The sequence below is a fragment of the Neofelis nebulosa genome, chromosome 8 (genome assembly GCF_028018385.1).
Source record: "Neofelis nebulosa isolate mNeoNeb1 chromosome 8, mNeoNeb1.pri, whole genome shotgun sequence".
Taxonomy (NCBI): domain Eukaryota; kingdom Metazoa; phylum Chordata; class Mammalia; order Carnivora; family Felidae; genus Neofelis; species Neofelis nebulosa.
Window position 1 is genome coordinate 90667427 of NC_080789.1, and position 25377 is coordinate 90692803.

Consider the following 25377-nt stretch of genomic DNA (forward strand, 5'->3'; position numbering starts at 1 on the left):
TTGATCAGAGGGGAGAGTTTCAGAGTTTGACATCGTGGAGTTAAGGGATAATGAAATTTAAAAATGTGATCATGCCTCTGGTTGGGTGAAATCCAATGATGATTAATTGATTGGCATAGAAAAAGGCAAGAAACTGCAAAGAAGTTTCTTCCAAAAATTGGATTTAAGAATTTCAGGCATTTTTCCTTTGTTTTTCTGATAGAAAATAATAAATCATTCTGCTGGAGCTTACTAATTCCCTCGATAAATAGGATTATAAGTCAGTATGCAGGTATGTATATTTACTTCAAAGTTAAAAATCTGTTACAGATATTCTTAGATCTTAAATTAATTGATGAGATTTATGGCCATATTTCTTGGAAACTACAGTCAGAGTGTTGATTTTAACAGTAGGCACACAATTAAAAAATGTGAGCATGTGTTTGATTTAAAAGATATATTAAAATTAGGTGTTCTTTTATTTTACACAATAAATTGGCACTTTGTTAAGGAGAAAAGATTCTAAGAAAACAATGAAACACAAGTAGAGAATATATAACTCTAACAGACTAATTCTGATGTCTTTGTTTTGGGTGTCCTTGATACACTATGCTACCTTTGACAACAAAAATGTCCTGCTCTAGTGACAAAGAGGCCCAGAAGTGGAAAAAGATATAGGTAGTTACTGAATAATGCATTCATTGATAGAAATGGTCAAATTATACAGTTTCCTAGTGGATACCATTTTTCTTCATTGAGTGGGACAGTATAAAGTTGGATGTTAATTGCTCCCACAAATATGCTTTTGCTTTTCACAATAAGCATTAAAACATGTCCTTGGAGCTCTGTGACTTCATCATACACCACCTGAAAAGGGAATAATGAAAATATAAATCAGATATGCTTAAATGCACTTTTTAAAAAATATTGCTTTTAATAAAAATATTTAGCCGTTAATATCATTTAGCTTGCAATAGATATGTTAATGTAGGATCTTTCATTTCTAACTGTAATTCTGGAAAGCTAAAGGTTCTCTTAACATAATGGAGTTTAATGACAGAATATTTCTCTAAGAAGTTTAGAATTTATTCTGATTCCATTAATAATTGTCCATCCCAAATTTAATATGACTGTAAATTACTCTCTAGGAGGAAATTTAAATACATCACCTTTTAACTGTCCTTGAATTTATTGTGCCACATGGGACCTTGAACATTATCTTTTTTTGTTGAAGGCTAATGAGGGGAGCAGGCCAATCTCCATGATTTCCTTGTGTTAATTTAGTGCAGTACAACAATATTTCCTTCTACATGGGAAGAATTAATTCTATGCTAACTTTAATTTATTTAAAATTGTTTAATTTTTAATTATGAAAACACATGCTTATTAAATAAAATATGGATGAAACAAAAAAAGGAAAATCTATATTTCCACCATTGGGAGATAATTACAGTTAATATTTTGATGTTTATTTTTTCTATATATAATTACTTTTTAAGAACTGAGCTGTAATTATGCTGTATGTACAGTTTTGTGTCTTGCTCTTTTTCACTTGCTAGTCATATAACTAGTTTCTAAAAAGGGATCTGTTCAACTGTGTGTTATAATTTCCAGGAAGTAAATCATGGGCATTACCACTGGGTGCCTACAGTAGTAAAGAAACTTCAGAAGTGTAGTACTATCGAGAAATTAGTTACCCATCATAAAGGGAGGGGAGACCTGTGTATAAACCCAACATGGTTGCCAGGGAAACTCCTCAGAACACATTTAGAAAAGGAGTTTCATATGCTACTACAAACTTGCTTGCTTTTTATAGCCAAGCTACAAGATAGAAATAAAGTGTTCTCTATATGTACAAAAAAGAAGCGGGGAAAACCCTTTCAGTCAGTTGGGAGGTCTCCTCAGTGTATATGGATATGGTTTCTGGTCCATCACTTTGCATTTGTCTACCATTTATGAACCCATGAAGTTATTGATGAAGTTCCATTCAAGAGCCATCTTTTAGCTGTTCTGAACAATGATTCCCTTATCAAATAAACAATTTAATCAAGGGACATGAGATGTGATATAACAGGTTAATCCAGTCTACCCTGCTTCATGTGACAGCTCCTGGCTACCTCCTCTTCTAGAATCCTATTCTCATTCCAAACAGAATATTATCGTTTCAGTTTCTTAGGACTGCTGATTCAGATTATTCCATTTCACTTATTGAGTTCCCCTGAGATAGTAAAGGAGTCTAAGCGCTGCCTTAAAAATCTCAAAACGCTATTACATTAATTATTCTTCATTACCAGCAATGGGATGCCCAGCATAGACTCTGTGAGCCACATCTCCTCCTGAACTCTTATCTTTCCAGGACTATAGAGTAAGCTCCTTTTCTTTTTCTCCACAGTGGCTATTTTGAACTGTTTAAACTATCTTCCATTTTCTTCTCCACAATACTTTCAGCAGATAAACTCATTTACTTTACAGAGAAAATAGATGAAGGGGCCCTTAAAGTGTGACTGTATGTGAAATAGAAAAATGGAATAAACCTAATTATTAGGGCTTTGCAAAAGTCTGGCTTAAGAACTCTGTGAATCATATAAATAAGCTCTAAAGATACAAATTTCTATGACATAATAATTTGTATGCATTTATGGTCACCTATATGTTTTTTCATTTGCATAATAATAATGGTGATAATAATATTTGCCTTTTAGCACTGTGGGGAGAATAAGTGAGATAATGAATGTAAGCCTTACAACAAAGCCTGGTACCTATTGAACACTAATAAATTATAGCTGAGAAAGATCCATCAAATACACAAAAAGGAACAGCTGTTTCTTGCTATTTTGCATTAGTTAACTGGAGAAAACAGTTCCAGACAGAAATGAGCCTCCCTGGTATTTGGCAAGTTGAAATTCTCAAAAAATGACTTTAAGAATTAATTGCCTTTCTGGTTAAAATACAAACATTTGAACTCTAGAGGTTACATTACCTTACTTCCCCCCCCCCCCACCTTGTGCTTCATTAGGCAAAAGTTATTTTCTTAAAAGTAACTCAAGTTTTATAAACATGCAATCATTATACATCATAGATAATATAGATCTATTTTAATTGCTTTACTGTATCCATAACATTGTTAAAAAAAAAAAAGTACTCTTATTTGTTGTGATGAGCACTGGGTGATGTATAGAAGTGTTGAATATTATACACCAGAAACTAATATTACTCTGTATGTTAACTAAGTGGAGTTTAAATAAAAACTTAAAAAATAAAGAAAAAAATAAGCACTCTATTCTTACCGCACAATGACTAATTAGTGGTTAATGCTAGAGAAGTATGCAGATGATTATATTCTTTGAGACTTTTTCACCAACTGATTTAATATGAATATTCTGTCTTCACATAAACAGAACCAAAATGCACAGCTCTTTCCGTTTAACTTTATGATACTTTTTACTTATAGACATGAGCCAGGTCTTCATTGCCTTCTGACAAATACTGAATTTGTAGGCTTTAAATTATCGCATCAAACAGAAAAAAAAACCTTGTTTAGGGTAATTAATATCTGTTAACTTGTATACAAGCACTCACCATATGTTATTTGCCCTGAGGGCATAGTAAATAATTCTGAAGTGTGTTTAGCGTGACTTCAGTGGAAGAACAAGAACATGGAAACCAAAATGTGTCTACTACTGGTGGTAAGGGGAGCAAGGAGGCAGGATAATGAAAAGGAGAGTTCAAAATAAGTGAGAACAGGAAAACTCTGTGGGTGTGGGAGGAAGGGACCAACAGCATAACTTAGTGGGGTCGGTATGAGTTTAGGAATCTGGCAGTTTTGGACTTGAAAACTAGTAGCTGGACCCTGGTCGAAATGTTTGACATCAAGGTCTCAATGTCTTCATTTACAAATCGAGTTTTCATCATGTTATGAATATCAAACGAGAGGATGTTACAGATAACCATAGCTATGACTTACTGAGTGTACCATACACTTACTGCTATGCTAGATAATCATTCACATTCCGCAAGATATTTTAAGATCTGTGAAACATGTAGAATGTTCCTGTTCTGTTCTAATTTCCCCTTTATACTTTATAACAGAATAGTACCTAAGAAAGGAATACAATGTACAATATGCATTGGCTATAACAATATAATTGTGCCCTAAAATACGATCTGTTTTTCTAATGAATCATTGCAAAAAATGATGGTTTTTAACCACAAGCCAAAGGTAACAGAGTGAAAAAGAGCAAGGGCATTAGCGCCAGGATCCCAGCTCTGTGTCTTAAAAGCTGAAGGGCAGTTTGTGAGCATGCTTACTGCCAGCCCCACCCACCTCCAGTCCAGTCATGTCTCCAACAGGGATCTATACATGATAGGGATTTTCAGGGAGACTGCTGGCAAAGTCTGTTGGGAATCACTCTGGGAAGTGTCAAATAGACAAGTTTGGCCCTGTATCAAAGAAAGTTTAGTATCTAAAGGGTGGATATAAAAGGGACCCTTGGCAGTGTCCCTGACCCAGCCTTTCTCAGTCTGGGTATTAGGGGGAAAGAGAGAATTATGAATAAAAATGGAAATAATTATTTTCATGAAAACCTTTGTAAGACATTGGTGATGCAATGTAATATGCACTTTGTATTCCTTTAAGAGATTTATATAAAAAGGGGAGTGAGGTCATTCTCTCCCACTTCCCAGAACATTGCGTGGCTTCGGCAGTTTAAGAAATCCCAGCCATACTGAGGGGTTGATGTAGCAGTATTTGGGAAGCAAAGCAGGGGACAAGTTAAAAACGAGGTGGATGCCATGTGATAATTTTCTGGGCTTCCGAGAAAACATGTAAATTGTTGCTGAGGGTGCCCAGAAATATTTGAGGGGTTTGGCACAGAGATGAGGCCTACAGCAGCACAGTAGAGGGCAAGAGAAAGTAAAACCAGAGTTAAAACCGGTGTACTTTTTTTGGCATTTCTTATAACTATTCTTGTATTGATACAAGACACAGAACAAAACAGGGGAAAAATTAAAATGTTGTCTTCTTTTTATTCTCATCGCTTTCTAAATTCAACCAGCTTCCCCACCAAACTTGTTTATATGATGATCATTACTATTAAAATAGTCACTTATCCACATATTAATTAACATTTCTGCTTATTTGAGTTATGTAGAAATCAGAGTGTACTAGGTAGGCATGGACTATGGACTATTGTTGAAATAATTTTAAAAGTTTCCAAACAATTTTAAAAGTGTTTAAAATTTATAAACAGTGTGTCCAAGCTACAAGTACTGGCTGACGAAAAAAGCATTGCAGTGATTTCTAATCAATGGGCCACGAATGTGGGAGGACCCAGAATTATTGCAAGCCATCAGAAAACTTATGGAAATAATAAGCAATATAAAATAATCTCCATGCATATGTATTTGCTATTTAAAAATATTGCTTTAAAATATTGCTTGAAATAAATAAAACACAAGTTAATTTAAACTCCTGAATTGTCAGTGGCTTTTTGTCCTTATGTCCCTCCTTGGCTTACAAATGCTGAAGTATAGCATTAAGTCTAGAGAAATTTCTTTTTTTTTTTTTCTTTTTTTTTTTCTTTCTTTTTTTTATTTTTGGGACAGAGAGAGACAGAGCATGAACGGGGGAGGGGCAGAGAGACAGGGAGACACAGAATCGGAAACAGGCTCCAGGCTCCGAGCCATCAGCCCAGAGCCTGACGCGGGGCTCGAACTCACAGACCGCGAGATCGTGACCTGGCTGAAGTCGGACGCTTAACCGACTGCGCCACCCAGGCGCCCCTAGAGAAATTTCTTGATATTGATGTAGGGGGTCTTGTACTGAAAACATATGGAAACAAATGATCTACTATTGGGAGAGTATATCTCTAGCTGCTGATATCATGATAAATAATAAAATTTCAGAAGATCTTTCCTTACTAAATTATATGTATAAATATATATGCATTTTTACACATCCATATAAAGCATCACTTATAAAACTACCCCAAATATTAAATTCCATAAATCTTTTTAGAAACAGCTAAATTTTAAAGATATTAAAAAAAAACAAAAAACAAAAAGGTATTTCCTTTGCCCTCAAGAAATTTACAATATACTAGAAGAAAAAAAGCATGTAGAACTAAGTAAAAGAGGCAAGTGTGGCATAAGAGTCTAGGAGGGAGTAGTTCCCAGAATCCACATTTGAGGTAAGCTTCAAAGTTGACAGGGAAGAGCAGAAAGGGTGAAGGGAACGAGCTCCATCACAGAGGTCCTAAGGATTGTTCAGGGAATGACAAACTGTCTTATGTGACCTGACAATAGGATTAGGTGTGAAGAAATAAAAGGTAATGAGCACACATATATTCCTGACCTATTTTTTTTAAGTTTATTCATTAATTTTGAGAGAGAGAGAAAGCACAAGTCAGGAAGGGGCAGAGAGAGAAGGAGAGAAAGAGAATCCTAAGCAGGTGCTGCACTGTCAGAGGAGCCCGACACAGGGCTTGAACCCACAAACCATGAGGTCATGATCTTAGTTGAAGTTGGATGCTTAACTGGCTGAGCATGAGGCTCAAACACATGAACTGTGAGAAATCATGACCTGAGCTGAAATCAAATGCTTAACCGACTGAGCCACCCAGGAGCCCTCTGACTTATTTTTGACAAAGTTACAAAGACATTTGGTGGATTGCTTTTTTTTTTTTTTTTTTTTTTTTTAATTTATTTTATTTTTTTATTTTTGGGACAGAGAGAGACAGAGCATGAACAGGGGAGGTGCAGAGAGAGGGAGACACAGAATCGGAAACAGGCTCCAGGCTCCGAGCCATCAGCCCAGAGCCTGACGCGGGGCTCAAACTCACGGACCGCGAGATCGTGACCTGGCTGAAGTCGGACGCTTAACCGACTGCACCACCCAGGCGCCCCCCAAGTGGATTGCTTTTTCAATAAATGATGCTTGAGTAATTGGCATTAATAGGTTAAAACAACAACAACAACAACAAAATGAACTCCAACCTAAACCCCATACTTCATTCAAAAATTAACTCACAATAAATAATGGGCTTAAATATAAAATGTAAAACTAGAAAACAGGAAAACTAGAAGAGAAAATATTTAGGACTAGTGCTAGGTGAAGAGTTCTTAGATTTGCCACCACACATGCAGCCAAAAAAGGAAAAATTGATAACTTGTACAAAATCAAAATTAAAACTTTTAATTTGAAAGACCCTGAGAAGAGGATGAAAAGTAGTCATGGAAGACAGGTAGAAAATATTTGCAAGCCACTTATTTGACAAAGGACTACTATCCATAATATATAAAGAACTCTCAAAACTCAGCAGCAAAAATACAAACTACTCAATTAGCAAATGAGCAAAGACATGCAGAAACCTGTCACTAAAGAGGATGGTAAATAGGCACATGACAAGAAGTTCAGCATCATTAGTTATTAGGTAAGTGCAAATTAAAACCACAATGAGGCACACTCAATACCTATCAAAAGGACTAAAATTAAAAAATAGCTGGCATAGATGCAGAGAAAACTGGATGCATGACTGGTAGGAGTATAAAATGGTATAGAAAAAGAGTATGGCAAGTTCTTTCTTTTTTTTTTTTTAAACCTAATATGCCATTACCATATATTCCAGTAATTACATCTTGAGCGGTTATCTATGAGAAGTTACAACTTATGTTTGCACAGAAACTTATCCGTCAATGTTCACAACAGCTTTGTTTGCAATAGCCCAAGCCAAAAATAACCCAGATGTCCTTTAATGGGTGAACAGTTAAGGAAAATGTTATACTTCCATACCATGACTACTACTCAGTGGTGAAAAGAAAACTATTAAGACATGCAGCTACTTGGATAGATTGCTAGGGCATTATGGTGAGAGAAAAATGTTAGTCTCAAAGTGTTACAAACTGCATGATTCCATTTATATAACATTTGAAATAACAAAATTATAAAGATGGTGAGATTACTAGTAGACAGTGATGGGGGAGTGGGCATTAGAGTGAGGGATGTGTCTGTGGCTATAATAGAGTAGCACCAAGGGTCTTTGTGATGGAACTGTTCTGGACCTTGATGGGGTGATGGTCACACAAATTTATACATGTAATAAAAATGCATAGAACCAATTGGAATGAAAATAAAAATGCATAGAACTAAATACAACAAAATGCATAAGAACACATGTAAAACTGGCAAAATCTCAATAAGGTCAGTGAATTGTAATCAATGTCAGTTTCCTGGTTGTGATACTGTACTCTAGTCATGCAAAATATTACCATTGGGAGAGAGTAGCAAAAGGTTATTTGAATTCTCTCTGTATTATTTCTTCCAACTGCATGTGAATTTACAATGATCTCAAAACAATTTTTTTTAGTTTATTTATTGAGAGAGAGAACGAGTGTGCAGAGGAGGGCCAGAGAGAGAGAGAGAGTGGGAGAGAGAGAATACCAAACAGGCTCTGCACCATCAGTACTGAGATCGAGGTGGGGATTGAACCCACAAACTGTAAGATCATGACCTGAGGGGAACCAAGAGTCAGACACCCAACCAACTGAGCCACCCAGGTACCCCCAAACAATCTTTTTAAAAGTATATAGGGATGATACATAATCCATGAGGCAATGAGGAACTTTTTTTTTTAATTTTTTTTTAACGTTTATTTTCATTTTTGAGACAGAGAGAGACAGAGCATGAACAGGGGAGGGGCAGAGAGAGAGGGAGACACAGAATCTGAAACAGGCTCCAGGCTCTGAGCTGTCAGCACAGAGCCCGACGCGGGGCTTGAACTCATGGACCGTGAGATCATGACCTGAGCCGAAGTCGGACGCTTAACCAACCAAGCCACCCAGGCGCCCCCAATGAGGAACTTTCAAAAGAAATTTAAATAGTAGAAAAAATAAATATGACTGGCTTTTGAAAGACACCTTAGGTAGAAATGTGAATGATTTGATTGAAAAACACAAGAGGCAGATAGGAGGCTATTCTATAGTAGCCAAAGTCACAGGGACCTCAAACAAAGAAGCAGGGATGGGGCAGACAGAAGGTGATGGGTTTAAGAGGCAGGTGGCTGTACATATAAAAAACTTTTAAAATGACAAAACTTGGGGATTAGTTGGAAAAGTAGTGAAAGAGAGGGAAGTGTCATTAGAAGATATCTTTTTAGATGGGAAACAGAGGAGGGAACTCTGGTTTAAAAGTGCCTAGGAGACATTCAAATGGAGCTCTTTAGTAATCAGGCAGAGTACAGAAGGTCAAAAATTTAAGGCAGAAGCCAAGGCTTGAGGAATAGATGTAGATGCAACTTACAGAGAGGTGTTAAATGAAAATTTTTAGGTATATAAGATAATTTTGAGACTGTGTCTATCAAGAGGAAATGAGGGTAGATCATGGAACAGCAAACAAGAATATTTTTCAGAGGAAGAATGGCAAAGAACAAAATTAAATGAGTGGTTAGAGAAGATGGAGGGAGTTCAGAAGAGGTAAGACTCAAGCAAAAGGGGGGTGTCAAAAAGAGGGTGCAGTTGGCAGCGTGGCTGTAGAAATGTTCAGGAGAGTAGAACCTAAGGGTTCATTAGGCTCATTGAGCAATTAGGAGTCTACTGATGTCACTCTTAATAAAGCAGCATCTTTAAGTTCAAAATCCACACTGCAAAGGATTAAAGAATGAAAAGGAAGTGATGAAGTGAGAGCAGGAAATGTGAGTTACTTTTGCAAAAGTTTGGAGGCAATAGGGAGGGAAAGAAAATGTGGGTGCTTTAGAAAGGCTGAGTTCAGGAGTTTGTTTTGTTTTTTTAAAATTTCTGACCTAACCAGTGGATGAAGTAGCCTTAAGAAAGGCAAACAAATTAACATCCGAGCAAGGTACAGAGGAGATGAGAAGGGATGGAGTCAGGAGAATAAATGTGGGGTTTGCCTCAGAAAGAAGTTAAGGGTTTGGATATTCAAATTGTGAAATACACGTGAATTAGAGAGCTATATATAATATAAATTAATTTTATTGGTGGTTTGTACTTGTTTATTGTTTTTCATTTTTTTAAAGGAGATTTTATGAAGTTTATTGTTATACACAGGATATACTATGATAAAGTTATTAGGTAAAGAAAACCAGGTAAGGGAAAATAAGGTTAGAGAAAATAAGATGAAGTCAGGGATAATGTTAGGCAAAACAAACGCCATCGTGGGCTCTTGCTGGAGGATAGCCAAAATTTGAAAATTGGTTCATAAATGCTTTGAAAGCAGAATCTGTATTTTCCAGTTCCCATAGCATCGAGAACAGTGATCAGCGCACAGTGGCTATTTTTTGAAATGTCTTCCCTTTATGGAATAATGCTTCCAATTACTGCACATTTTCCATATTTGGTTGTTAAGCTGAAAAATGGTAAGAAAAATACAAAGCAACCAGACAAGAGATGAATCATACTTACAATTTCATTATAAGTGGGGTCGGTACATTTTGGAACAGATTTTGTTTTCCTCCTACGAACTTCACTGGGATATGGTAAAAGATAAAATTCAACATGTGCACTGGGCGCAGAGCCATCTGGGAGATGCTGCAAAGGAAAATGGTTATAAATATTAATGCGTGTTGCTATCAAAGAAAACAAATACAGAGCTACTAAATATCGAGACCAAAGGCAGGATCAAAATTTATTACGGTACTGTTTACCAGAAAATAAGAGAACAATCAAAAGAAATTCATCATTGCTCAAAAATATTCCCAAAGCACAGTGTAAAAGAGTAAAATCATCGATCTTAAATTAAGTGTTGTGTCAGAGAACTATATTTAAAAGCTTATTAAATGTAATTTACTTTAGTTTTTTATGGTAGAAAATAAATTTGCAGTTCTGACAGAAATGGTCAAGAGATAAATATAAACCACAGGCAGAGATAGGAATTAAGTGCCTCAGGATACTGTCCACCACTTGAAAATTAAAAAATGCAAGTTTAACACATAAAATAAAAGGTAGCATTTAATGATAAGTATATGCATATTATGTAATATCACATTTTAAAGCAGAATGTAATTAATATATCAGTTAGACCTGCAACTTTAATATAGTTAAAAGATTTTAAGATAGTTATGATAATTTTATTATAAATTACCCTAAAATATATTGGATAACCCCTTTCAAACTATATTCTTTATTTTATTATTATTATTATTTTTTTATTTTGAGAGAGAGAAATATAGATTGAGCTTGGGAGGGTCAGAGAGAGAGGGAGACACAATCCCAGGCAGGCTCCACACCCTCAGTGCAGAGCCCAATGCCAGGCTTGAACTCACAATCTGTGAGATTATGACCTGAGCCAAAATCAAGAGTTGCATGTGTAACTAACTGAGCCACCCAGGCACCCCTAAAACTGTTCTATGGAGTCTCTAAAGTTGCCTAAAATACTGCCTGATGGGTAGATTAATGTTGTTAAATATCTAGATCTTTGGACCCCCTGTCCCCAGGTCGTCCTAAGTGGCCTCCCAATTTCCTCCCTTCCCAGCTTCTCCATTCTGGCTGCAGAACTTCTCTCCTTCTTCTTTTCCACCTTTCCTTATTATGGATATTTTTATTTCTTAATAGTCATTTGAGGAATAAGTCCATTGTTTCAAAAACTTGGAAACCACCAAACTTCAAAGAAATGTGTTTCACCTTTATCATCTTGACCAAATGGAGAATAAATCATACTAGAACTCCAAATATCCAGTTTGATAAATGTTAGTTTGATAAATGTGTAATTTATATTTAAAGAGGATGATTTAAAAGTCTAATTTGAGAAATTAAATTCTTATTTGGTTGACTATATTCTAAATATTAAGTTGTTAATTTTCAACAAATACATTTTACTGTTCTGAATCACAATGACATTTATATGTTAACATCCAGTGCCCCAATGTCATTAGCTTTAATTGTATATCTTTCTTTGGCACTCAAAAAAAACATAGTGGAAAGTAAGAAAATATGATATATATTATAATAGTACTAATTTTTACTCAGTTCTAATTTACAGGGTGAAAATTACATTAGGAAAATTTTTTACTTTATTATTACTCACAAATTAGATATAATACATCTGGATACACCATATGTCAAAATGCTAAGATTGTCAAAATTGCTACTTCAGGTAGAGCTCAAGGTTTCTTTCCTCCATTGAAAACCTCCTCCAGGATAAAAATCTCTGAAATGTTTCAATGGGATAATGGAATCTTTGGTGATGCAGAAAGGAAGTGCTATTAATATTTGAGAGAGTGCTTTTACTTTTTTTGATTTGGTGTGGTTTGGTTTGGTAAGAAGGATGAAGGGAGAGTAATGTTTTGCTCTGTAATTCTCTCTTGTCTGCCATGGTGTTTGAGGATACTGCACCTATAATCACTGTATGCTCCAGCTTAGTGGTTAGAATCATGGTTCTGAAAATGGACTTTTTGATTGCAATCTGGGCCCCCAAATTTGCCAGCTATGTGGCTTTTGGCAGGCATCTTAACTTTTCAGTGGATCTGTTTCCTAACCTGTTGAAGGAGGATAAAGGTGATATATGTCTTATAGCATTTAAAAGACAAACCATGTAATGTGAAATGGAGTAAGACCTGATAAATGTTTGGTACTATTTTTATTTTCTATAAATTAAATTTAAATTGAACATAAATATACTATATGCACTGATTGCACAAGATATCCCTAATGTACTATGACATTTATGAGCAGAGTTCTTAACCTTGGCACTATTGACATTTGGGCCACATAATCCTTTGTTGTAGGAGGTTGTTCTGTGCATTGCAGATATTTTAACAGCATCACTGACCTCTACCCACCAGATTCCAATAGCACCATCCTTCCAGACATTGCTAAATATCATTTGGGGGACCAAATTAACCCTAAGAACCGTTTAGATGACTCCCAAATAAAGAATCTCTAGTTCATCCTTAGAATCCAAGCATAGTGACCTGTGAATATTTCCATCCGGATATCTTCTTGGCACACTTATATAAAATCTAACCAAAATCTGTTGTCTATCCTTCCTTACACTCCCAAACAAAATTTTCGAGGTTGTTAAAGCTATATTAAAATAATACCATTTATTTTCTCTAGGGTCTCCCTTGTTACTGATTTTCAAATCCAAGCGTAGCGAGATCAATATCCTCTGTTTGCCCAAGTACATCCGCCACCACAGATCTTTATTTCCTAACTTATTGTAACTAGATTTTAATGACTTTTTTGGCCCAGTCTTTCCACTTCTTTCCTTCATTCATTCCATATATCAATGTTGTAATTAACTTTCCTGTAAAGCTGCTTTGATCATGTCACTTTCCTTCTCGGGGCATTCAAGATTTTCCCCCATTGCCTGAAGAATAAACTCCCAATCACAGATGGGGAAAGATATTTTGCATACCAGATTTCACCAAGCATTTAGCAACGAAAGGTTTGGGTTTCTGTTTCCAAGTTAATGTCCTTGACAAGGTCCTTGAATATCCTGAAGGTTTTAGGATAATAGAACAGAACAGGTTTCAATTTAAAATCGGAAGTGCATTAGATCTGAACAGCAGTGGACTTAGTATATCCTTAATAGCTTTCAATGCAGACATTGATTTCTCAGGTCTTTCAGAGATTCTTTTTGTTTTTTGTTTTGTTTTGTTTTCCAAAGCAGCTGTCCTATCAATATTATTATTTTTTCTTTCTTGTACTGTATCTTGATCCTTAAACATCACAGCTAATTTATTTAAAAAACTCTAATTGTGTTCTCATCAGTACTTCTCATTTCACCCTTTGCCCGGATGTTTATATGAGTTAAATTTAACTTTGTTTTACAATATATATTTTTTAATGTTTTTATTTATTTTTGAGACAGAGAGAGACAGAGCATGAGCAGGGGAGGGGCAAAGAGAGAGGGAGGCACAGAATCTGAAGCGGGCTCTAGGCTCTGAGCTGCCAGCACAGAGCCCGACACGGGGCTCAAACTCACAGACTGTGAGATCATGACCTGAGCCGAAGTTGGACGCTTAACCGACTGAGCCACCCAGGCACCCCTAAATTTAACTTTAAAAGTGATTAAATAACCTGTACTTGTCTAAATGCCTTAACCTAGGATTTTTACTCTGGTTGCAGTTTAGACCTTCACAAAGACATAACACTTTTACCTGAAGAGTCATAAGGCTTGGAGATTCAGAGTTCTTAGTCTGATGCTCAGTCTAAGCAATGAGAAGTTTCCTTGTATCGCCCAGAGGATTTTCATATTCCCAGTGGATTGAAGTCAGGCAGTATTACTACCACTTTCTTCTAGAATTCTGGCTAATATTGTTACTGTGCTAGAAGATGATGTAAAGTCATCTAAAATTAATTTTTGTTAATCATCCTAACTCTGGATTCTATAGATCCTAGATTTTCCTAAAATATTTTCTTTACATTTTTAAAAGTTTTGTATATGTTATCTCCCTTATGACATTAAAATTCCTTAAAAAGGAAACCCACGTCTTGCTGTTTTACACTTCTTCCACATTTCCCTTGGGCTTTGCTCCATTGGTTACTCTACTACTCTACTACCCTAACCCTACCCTCAGTTCCTTCATTCTAATCTTTTAATATGTCTCTGAATCTCCAACGAAAAATGTAAAATCCTCCCTTGAGATTTGGCTTCCCTTTACATTATTCTTTTCTTCCCTTTCATAGGTATGCCTTTCTTTCATAGCATTCCTAGAAATCCAGTCCCTAACACAGTGCTTGGCATATAGTGAATACTAAATAAATAGTTATCAAATGACTGAATGGATGAGGTATATATTTAAAAAAAATTTAATATTTATTTTTGAGAGAGACAGAGTGCAAGCAGGTGAGGGGTAAAAGAGAGAGGGAGACAGAATCACAAGCAGTCTCCAGGCTCTGAGCTGTCAGCACAGAGCCCAGGGCAGGGCTGGAATTTGTGAACTGTGAGATCATGACCTGAGCCGAAGTTGGACGCTCATCCGACTGGGCCACCCAGGTGCCCCTGCACACATTTAAAAGGGACGCCTGGGTGGCTCAGTCAGTTAAGTATCCAACTCTTGATTTCAGCTGGGTCACGATCTCACAGTTTGTGAGTTTGAGCCCCGTGTCTGGCTCTGGGCAGGCAGCATGGAGCCTGCTTGGGATTCTGTCTCTCCATCTCTCTTCGTGAGATCCAGCCCCATGTTGACCCCTAGGTCAGGCTCAGTGCTGGGTGTGGAGCCCACTTGATTCTCTCTCTCCTTCTGCCTCTCCGCTGCTTGTGTTGTCTCTGTAAATAAATGAGTAAGTAAGTAAATAAATAAAATGGTTTTCAATGGTAGTTCTCTTGTCTCTGTGGTCAAAGAATAAAACTATATTGAAAAATGGTTAATTTATCAAAATTCAGGAAAAAAAAGTAAGCAGTAGCATGTTGGTATAAAAAGAAAGCACAATATAAACCATTTATTAAGTAAATAAAACCATTTCACATTGCAGGGTATGACAACCACCCTTTAGTATTTTCATAGAAGTGTATGGGGAAGAGACTTATTTTTCATGTATAGTAATAATAATCATAATAGCTATCACATAATGAGTATTTGCTTTATTTAAAACACTCTCTTAAAAAACCTTGAGGGGCGCCTGGGTGGCTCAGTCGGTTAAGCATCCCATTTTGGCTCAGGTAATGATCTCACCATCCGTGAGTTCAAGCCCCGCATCAGGCTCTGTGCTGACAGCTCAGAGCCTGGAGCCTGCCTTGGATTCTGTGTCTCCCTCTCTCTCTGACCCTCCCCTGTTCATGCTCCATCTCTCTCTGTCTCAAAAATAAATAAACATTAAAAAAATTATAACAAAAACAAAAAAACCTTGAGCCAGTATGATTGTCTTTATCTTATTGAAAATATTTTATTAAAACTTATGCTCTTAACCATTACCCTATATATTGAGTCTCTACAAAGAATGCAAAGGAAACTACCAGATTCAAATTAAGAGCTCTTCTACATCAAGTTTTATCAGAAATGTGATGAAGATAGATGGTTTAAAAATAACTTCTGTAGATTAATTCAAAGCTTAATTGTATTTAATAGGTTCTTATCTTTTTGATGAATAATTTATGAGAATTTTCCATCAAATTTTTTTTTAACTTAAATGTTTCCCATCATGTGATAATATAGGCTTTGGTAGAAATCAACTGCTGGTGATTAAAATATGATAGGACTATCAAAACCTGAGGTCTATGCCAGAAACAAAATAACATAATAAAAAAGCATTTTCCTCTTCTATGTGCATGCCAGATTGCAGTACTGAAACCCAGGCTAGCTACTATGAAAAGGGTCTTTTTATAAAATGACAATGCACAACAAAAATACGAAAGTACAATAAAAGTGCTTGTGATATGTGGTTTGCTCAGTGCTTTGGTTAAAGAAATAGTGAAATGATCTTTCTAATCTTTCTGTGTGTTTTCGTTAATATAGAGTGGCATGATTTCAGGTCCTCATGAATTAAATTGGATAGTCTTCTGCTTCATTTCACACCAATTAAGCCTTTAATAGAATTCTTGTCACTGATAGGTGATTTTCAGTAATTTTTTAAACAATCAATTCAAAAATCAAACTACCATGTGTCTAACACTTTGGATAGTCTATAAGAGGTCACAAAAAAGTGATTGAAACAGTTTTTACTTTTAAAGAAATGACAAACTCATGGGCATGATCATCTTATTACATACCTATTAAAGATTTTTCATCCTCAACTTGATGCAGTTAACAACTAGACAGAAGTCACAGTCTAGTAGATAGAAACACTTTTCTGACTCAGTAAATAGGAATTGAATTGCTTTTAATAATGCAGAGTTTTAATTAGAGCTACAGACCAGACTTTGCTACTGATTGTGTTGCAAAGTTTGGGAAGTTTTTCCATTTCTCAATCTTAATAACATATAAGAAGTAAGGCTTTAAACCTCATTTCTTTTTAACAATCTATTCAATAGAAAATGCTGAAGAATTGTTTATGAGTTAAGTGGTAATTAAACTTTTTCTTCTTCTTTTTTTCTTTCTTTTTTTTTTATAATTGCACTGAACCATTCTAAATGATTTCAAATCCTATAACCCTTAACTTCTATCCTCCAATGCTGAGAAAATTGTACAAATAAGAGACAGAGTACGTTTGTTAATGATAATTAAAGAACTGTGAAGAACAGATGAAACACTGGAATATTAGATTTATGATATTATACTTGATAGTATGAAAGATTTTTTGCAAAAAACCCAGAAACTAGTAATTCAGAGGGAAAGTAAAAGAGTTTTCTACTCGTATATCTCAAAAATATGCCTTGATTTTGTCCTAGTAAACAGTTTTATCATGATTTAAATAAAGATATTGATATATGATGGACAGTTGTCAATAATTGGAGTGTTTGGGGCAGTATGTTTGATTAGATAATCAGGAATGAGATGTGAAGGGCTGGAATGATGAACTATATCTAACAAGGTTAGAAACAAATAGACTCAATGCCAAGTTCTCCTTTTGGGCCTGAAAACATCATTCTGAAAATCCAGGATATGAAACACTTGGCTTACGAACAGCACTTGGAAAAACTTTACAAAAATTGTATGTGACTATTGGTTCAATATATCTATGAGCCAGAGATTGCTAGCTACAACCTACAGTATGGTCCTCTATCACCTGTCTGTCTGTCTATCTATCATCATCATCTATCTTCATCTATCATATCTGTGTTTCATCTATCTATAGCAAATATACAAGAAACTTTAAATGTAAAGAGATGAAAGGTTAAAGGTAAAAGGATGGAAAAGATATACTATGCCAACCTTAATCAAAAGAAAACTGGAAAACATATAAATATCTGACAAAGTATATTTGACAGCAAAAAATACTACCATAAATAAAAAAGTTCATTTCATAATAAAGGAGTCAATTAATCAAGAAGACATAATCTTAAATGTTCATGTAACATTATACCAATGCACAATTATTGTTAAAAGATTATAACATCCCTCTGTTAATAATTCATAGAACTAGTATACAGAAAATCAGTAAGGCTATAGAGGAAAAAAAATAGGGGGAAATGAGTGTCTTATAGGCAGCATATAATTGGATCGTGTTTTTTTTGTTTTGTTTTGTTTTGTTTTGTTTTGTTTTGTTTTGTTTTGTTTTACCCATCCAGCCACTCTATGCCTTTTGATTGGAGAATTTAAACCATTTACATGGAGAATAATTATTGACGGCTAAAGACTTAACTAATGTCATTAATTGTTTTCTGGCTGTTTTTTTAGTTCTATCATCCTTTTCTTCCTCTCTTGCTGCCTTCTTTTGTGAACTGATGATTTTATGTAGTGGTATGCTTTGCTTTCTCTTCCCGTCATCTTTTGTGAATTTACTGCAGGTTTTTGCTTTGTGGTTACCATGGGGCTTGCATAAAACATCTTAGGTTTACTAGTCTATATATGCTGATAAATTTACTTCAATCACATACAAAAACCCTACCCTTTATTCCCCCATTTTTTTATGTTATTGAAGTCACAATTTACCCCTTTTATACTGTTTATTCATTAACAAATTTTTGTCACTGTAGTTATTTTTAATGCTCTTGTCTTTTAACCTTTATACTAGAGTTAAATGGTTAGTAGTCCACCATATTACACTATTAGGATACTCTTACTTTGATTGTATACTTATTTTTGCCATGGGTTGTATATTTTCATATGTATTTATATTATCTGTTAGTATCATTTCATTTTAGCTTGAAAAATTCCTTTTAGCATTTCTTATAAGGCAGGTCCAGCGGTGATGAACCCCTTCAGCTTTCATTTATCATTCAGCTTTTATTTGTCTGGAAAAGTCTTTATCCCTTCGTCATTTCTGAAGGACAGCTTTGCCAGGTAAAGTGTTCTTTGCTGGCGTTTATTTTAGTTCACTACTTTGAATATATCATTCCATTCCCCCCTGGCCTATAAGGTTTTTGCTGAGAAATCTGCTGAAAACCTTATAGAAGTTTGCTTATGTTACAAGCTTTTTTCCCTTTTAAAATTCCCTCTTTGTCTTTGATTTTTGATAGTTTTATTATAATGTATTTTGAAGAGGATCTCTTTAAGTAGAGTGTTTTGGGGAACTATGAGTTTCATGAACTTAGATATCCAAATATCCTTCCGGATTTGGAAAGTGCTCAATCATTATTTCTTTAAATATGCTTTCTGTCCCTTCTCCCTTTCTTCTTCTTCTGGAACTCCAATAATTCAGAGTTCTTGTTATGGTATTCTAAGATCACATAGGCTTTCTTCACTCTTTTTTTTTTTTCATTTTCTTTTTCTTTTTTTGTTCTCTACTGACTGGATAATTTCAAAGTTCATGTCCTCTATCTCACAGATTCTTCTTTTGCTTGATCCATTCTGTTGGTGATGCTCTCTGTTGGATTTTTCTTTTCATTTATAATATTCGTCAGTTCCAAAATTTGTTTGCTTCTTTTTAAAACATTTTTATCTCTCTGATAAACTCTTATTTTGTTCATATATCATTTTCCTGATTTCGTTGAATTGTCTTTCTATGTTTTCTGTAGCTCACTGAGTTTCCTTTAAAAGTCTATTTGAATTCTTTATATCAAGCAAATCACATAATCTCCAGGTCTTTGAGTTTGGTTAGTAAAAGATTATTGTGATCCTTTGGTGGTGTCATGTTACCTTGATTTTTCATGTTCCTTGAAGTTTTGCATCGCTGTCTTCAAATTTGAAGTAGTTGTTACCTCCTCCAGTCTTTACTAACACCCCACTTCAAAGTGTTCAAACTTATCTTTTTCTTTGCCTTACAACAGTGTGATGAAATGTCTCCTTTGCAAACCTGGACTTCCACAAAGGCTCTTTTATCTGTGGAGTGTTCTCTAAGACAGTGGTTTCTAGGAGCTCCCTGACTATAGCTAAGAGGGGCTGGAAGCAGTTCATGAGCCACTACAACGTCATCAGCAGGGACTGAGGATTGAGTGTCTATTATCTGATGTATGGGTGCCTGGATCCCTTGGTGTATGGTGTTAGATCCCATAGCTCTCACAAACATAACTTTTGTCTGTGAATGGATGCTGAATTTTTGTTGTTGGGTGAGAGATGTCTTTTGCATGATGCTAATATGACTCTTAAGTTGATTACAGAAAAGCCAGGAAGAAACCAGATTAAGAGGACCAATGTCAGGACTCTAGCTTATGTTTTGTGTTTGTTTGTTTGTTTGTTTGTTTCAATTAGAATGAAGAATTGAGGGAGATTTGGATAAAGAATAGCAATTAGGGTATAAGCTTGTCAGTAAAGAACAGAGAGTGATTAAATAAAATTTGTATAATGTGGTGACCTGTACATTGATGGTTATGTCAGCTGGAGATATGGTTAAGTGTCCAGAGTTGTTGAGTATTTAGAGAAATAATCCTCAGCAGGAAATCACTTTATTTTTTGAATTTTTAGAATTTTAATAATACATTTATTTAATTTATATATATATATATATATATATATATATATATATATATATAATCATTTGAACATGTAATCTACATAAAAATTGAAATTTATTTATTTATTTTCAGGAATAGAATTTAGTGATTAATCACTTACATATAACACCCATTGCTTATCCCAACAAGTGTCCTCCTTAATGCCCCTTACCCCTTTAGCTCTTACCCCCACCAACACCCCACCAGCAATCCTCAATACATTCTCTGTGTTTAAGCCTCTTATGGTTTGTCTCCCTCTCTGTTTTTATACTGAAATCACTTCATTTTTAAGTGAGACAGACTATTTAGGTCAAATATTTGTCACCTGACTATTCTCAGTTTAGTATTAAGTATTATAGATAGCAGAATTCACAGAGAAAAGCTATTCATTTATGAATGTAGCTTAAATTTAACTGCTCTGCATTGTGACTATTTTCACAGTGGTATACACTTAAATGAATATTCACTTATTTAACAAACATGTATTAAGGGCATATTATTGTGTTAGGCATTGCAGAATATACAAAATATATTTCCCACAGTTTCTTCCAATAAGTATATTGTCAATACAATTGAAACTACAGGATAAACCAAAATGATAAAGGTTTTAAGAAATGAGATAAGGCAGTGAATATCAAATGGGTGGTGTAAACAGTAAGTGTAAGGAGGTCAAAGGACAGAAGAATTACCAGGAACAAGAGTGATCTGGGAGATTCAGAAAGGATGAGGTTTGAGGTGAGCCTGGATGTTAGAAGGTAAATAGAAGGGAAGAGGAAGTATGATATACTTTGCTAGAATGACTGGAGCATGTTTGATAAACAATTAGTAAACCATCTAGAATATAATACATGTTTTCTGTTGGGGAGGGTGGATATAAAGGCAGGTAGAGCTAAATTGTGTAGTACCTTAAATATTAGGCTAAGGAATTTGAGATTTACAAAGATTCTGTTAGCATTTTTATTGATATGTTAAAAATAGAATTTTAGGATGTTTTATGCAGAATGGGTTAAGAAAGTAGAACACAAGGACAGGAATATCATAACAATCAAAATAGTCCGTAAGTGAATTAATAGAGACTATAGAATAGGATTTTGGCAAAAATAAAAGTAACAGTAAACTAAAAGGATTTTCTGATGATTATATATAGCAGTACTGGAATAAGTTAAAATATGGAAAATAAATTACAAGGAAATTTTGACCAGGGGTTACTTGAGGTTGGTGCAACAATTTTTTTAAATAAGCAGTCAAGAGTGAGAGTTGATTTCAGTGAAAAGTAGAGAGCTATAATTTAGCACTGTTGAGTTTCAGGAGATGGCAAGATATCAGAGTGCAAATGTCCATCAGGCAGTTGAAAATATGTAAATTGGGTTCAGAGATATATTTAAGGTAGAGATATAAATTTAGGAGTAATTCACATAATCTTCAAAGCCTCAAGACTGGATGGATTTTTTTTAGGAAATCAATTTGAAGAGTTAAAACCATGAATACTGGAAAATCTTCACATTTAAGGGTTAAAGGTGAAGCCAGCATTTATTAAACCACTACGTACATTAGTTTAAATTTGTAAATGTTGGGGTGTCTGGATGGCTCAGTTGGTTAAGTGTCCAACTTCCACTCAGGTCATGATCTCATTGTTTATGAGTTTGAGCCCTGCGTAGGGCTCTGTGCTGACAGCTCAGAGCCTGGAGCCTGCTTCGGATTCTGTCTCTCTCTCTCTCTCTCTGCCTCTCCACCACTCATGCACACACATATACACACATACTCTGTCTCTGTCAAATATAAATGAACGAAAAATAATTAAAAATAAATAAATACATTTGTAAATGCTAAGGAAGCCTCAGAAAGAGTGCTGTCAAAGAAGTGTAGAGAATATATGGACAGTGAAGTTTCACTTTGTGAACAGTAAAGTTCACAAAGGAAGGACTAGTTAAAAATATTGATGATGGAAAGAGATGAGTTATTATTAGCATATTATTTATCATAGGTTTAAGAACAATTTATGGTTTTTTTCATTAAGAAGTAATTGGTAATCTTCGAGGGTCAGTGTTTACTAACCCTGAAAAATCATGGAACAATGAAATATCTCTATCTGGGCCAGCTCCTCTCCACTATCCACTGCTTTGCCTCATATTCTTTGAAATGGGAGATCAATGTCATAATGGGCCAGCTCTAGAAGAGTAATTTTTTATTAATGAAATATAAGCCAAATACAATCAATGGGATAATTATTATTAGAAAATTATCCTTTATCAAGAAATTGACATTTATTTAGATTGAAGTGCATTTAGGATAGAACAATGACATATCTCTTTCAAAAATCTAGATTAAAAATATTGGATTGGGTTAGTCAGAGGAGTTAGCCAAGTTATTTTTAAAAGGATATACAAGGGGCGCCTGGGTGGCTCAGTAGGTTGAGCATCCAACTTCGGCTCAGGTCATGATCTTGTGGTTTGTGAGTTCAAGTCCTGTGTGGGTCTCTGTGCTGACAGCTCAGAGTCTAGAGCCTGTATCAGATTCTGTGTCTCCCTCTTTCTTCCTGCTTGCACTGTCTGTCTCTCTCTCAAAAATATATAAACATTTAAAAAAAATAAAAATAAAAAATAAAAGGATACACAGAACATTGTTATCTTTGTATGTCAAACATTGTCATCACCTGTACTTTATTTTCACAACCCTCTTTTATCAACTTTACTAAATCTAAGTGTTGTATCTTCTACACCAACAGGCCCTTCAATTTGTTTGGTACCAAGTACAGAACTGGAATTGTATGTAGAGTGCCATTTTGAGGTGTAATTAACCATTTGAGTGGTTCATGGACTACTTGTCCATGGAAGATATGGAAGAATTGTATGATCTATGAGGCCAGGAGAATATATATTTTAAAAATAAGAACTTCCAAGCTACACATACACATTAAAAATGTAAGAAAAATTTTAAATAGAAAATAAAATGCAATAAAATGTGTGTGTGTGTATTTAGCCTGGGGTTCTTATTGATGTGTTTGAGTCTATTTATTTCTCTCCTGTTATTTTTTTTTATATTGATTTCAGTGCATTAAAGTCCAAATGTGTATGTGTTTTGAAATCTAGTATCCAATTTCTAATGTTTAAGCAAATCCAACAATAAAAGAGACACATTTAAATCTTCTCTATTTTTTATATTTTGTCTTACAGCTAAATTTGGGCTAATAATAATAGGAAAGGAAAGAGAAAGTAAAATAAAGGAAAAGAGAATAAAGGGAGAAAGTGAGGAGAGGGGGAAGAAAAGAAATGAGAACAAAGTTTTATCCTTCTGCTTTTGAAACAAATTCTTTTATTCTTGGAGAACTAGATATGGTGAGAAGACAAGTTTAGGGCTATAAATGATGAGGTCAAGGTTTTACACCAGTATTGCCTCTCTAGATACATCTGTCTTCTCATAGAATGAGACAAGTCCCATCGTTTCTGTTCCTTCATCCCTTCTGAGCATATGGCTAGGAGATCTAATACCATAAATATTCACAGCAAGATGAAACAGAACTTTTAATTAATTACTATAAGTTGCTTATTGAATAATAAGGCTACAGAAGTCTTTTTTAATTGAAGTATAGTTGGATCACAGTGTTACATTAGTTTCAGGTGTACAACTAGTGATTCAAAAGTCTATATGTTACACTATGCTCACCACAAGTGTGACTACCATCTATCACCATACAATGCTATTACAATTACAATACCATTGGCTATATTCTCTATGCTATACCTTTTATTCTCAGGACTTATTCATTCTGTAATTGGGAGCCTGTATCTCCCACTTCCCTTCACTCACTTTGCCCATCCTCCTACTCTCCTCCCTTCTGGCAACAATATAGTTTGTTCTCTATATTTATGGGTCTCTTTCTGCTTTTGTTTGTTTATTTGTTTTGTTTTTAGATTCCTCATATAAGTAAAATCATATACTATTTGTCTTTCTCTGGCTGACTTATTTCACTCAGCATTATACCCTCTAGGTCTATCCATGTTGTCACAAATGGCAAGATCTCATCCTTTTAACATGGCTGAATAATATTCCATTATAGAGACAGAGATAGAGACAGAGATAGAGATCAAGATAGAGATTGAGATAGAGATAGAGATGATAGAGATAGAGACAGAGATATACCACATCTTCTTTATCCACTCATCTGTCAAGGGACACATGAGTTGTGTCCATATCTTGGCTACTATAAATAATGTCACAAATATAGGGGTGCATATATCTTTTCCAGTTAGGGTTTTCACCTTCTTTTGGTAAATATCCAGTAGTGAAATTACTGGAAAATATGGTATTTCTGTTTTTAGTTTTTGGAGGAACCTCCACACTGTTTTCCACAGGAGCTGCACTGATTTACATTCCCATCAACAACACACAAGGGTTCCCTTTTCTCCACATTGTCATCCTGTTTTCATATCACAGCTATTCTGCCCTATTTTGTGTCTTATTAAAGGATTAAACAGCATTCCATCTGAGATGTGTCCTGCTTTCCCTGATATTACTTGCACCTCATTTGAAATCATATCATTTTGCTATAGTGTAAGAGTCTCTGAGAGTGTGAGCACATTCAATATCAGAAGAGAGTCTGGAATCTTTATTGATTACTTTTAGAGCCTACTAGAATGCACATATTCTGGAGCAAGTAAATGAAAACAGTCTGGAAATGACGCAGACTAGGGGAATTCATGAGACCAGGAGAGACACTGCAGACATTGCAATTCATAGAGAGACATGTATAGAGAGACATGAAGATATCAGTGGAAAAGAGCATTTTATAGTGGGCTACTTGGGAAAATGCTAGAGAGATTTTTAAAAATGTTTTAAATTCAAATGATTTTTATATATGTCTCTGTTATATAAACTGAAACATTATTTTTAAAATTTTTTTTTCAACATTTTTTATTTATTTTTGGGACAGAGAGAGACAGAGCATGAACGGCGGAGGGGCAGAGAGAGAGGGA

The 25377-nt window shown here is 35.0% G+C and overlaps 2 protein-coding genes across 2 annotated transcripts in view; one reads left to right on the forward strand and one right to left on the reverse strand.

Moving 5' to 3' along the window:
- PLCZ1 (phospholipase C zeta 1) overlaps nt 1-25377 on the forward strand; it is a 154458-nt gene that overhangs the window by 83229 nt on the left and 45852 nt on the right. The window lies entirely within an intron of this gene.
- The window catches only part of PIK3C2G (phosphatidylinositol-4-phosphate 3-kinase catalytic subunit type 2 gamma), a 352823-nt gene continuing 327712 nt past the window's right edge, over nt 267-25377 (reverse strand). Inside the window, exons 32-33 of the mRNA XM_058743529.1 lie at nt 10393-10518; nt 267-846 (exon numbers count right to left, since the gene is read on the reverse strand). Coding sequence (XP_058599512.1) covers nt 694-846; nt 10393-10518 — 279 coding nt within the window. The 3' untranslated portion in view covers nt 267-693. The remainder of the gene's footprint in view (nt 847-10392; nt 10519-25377) is intronic.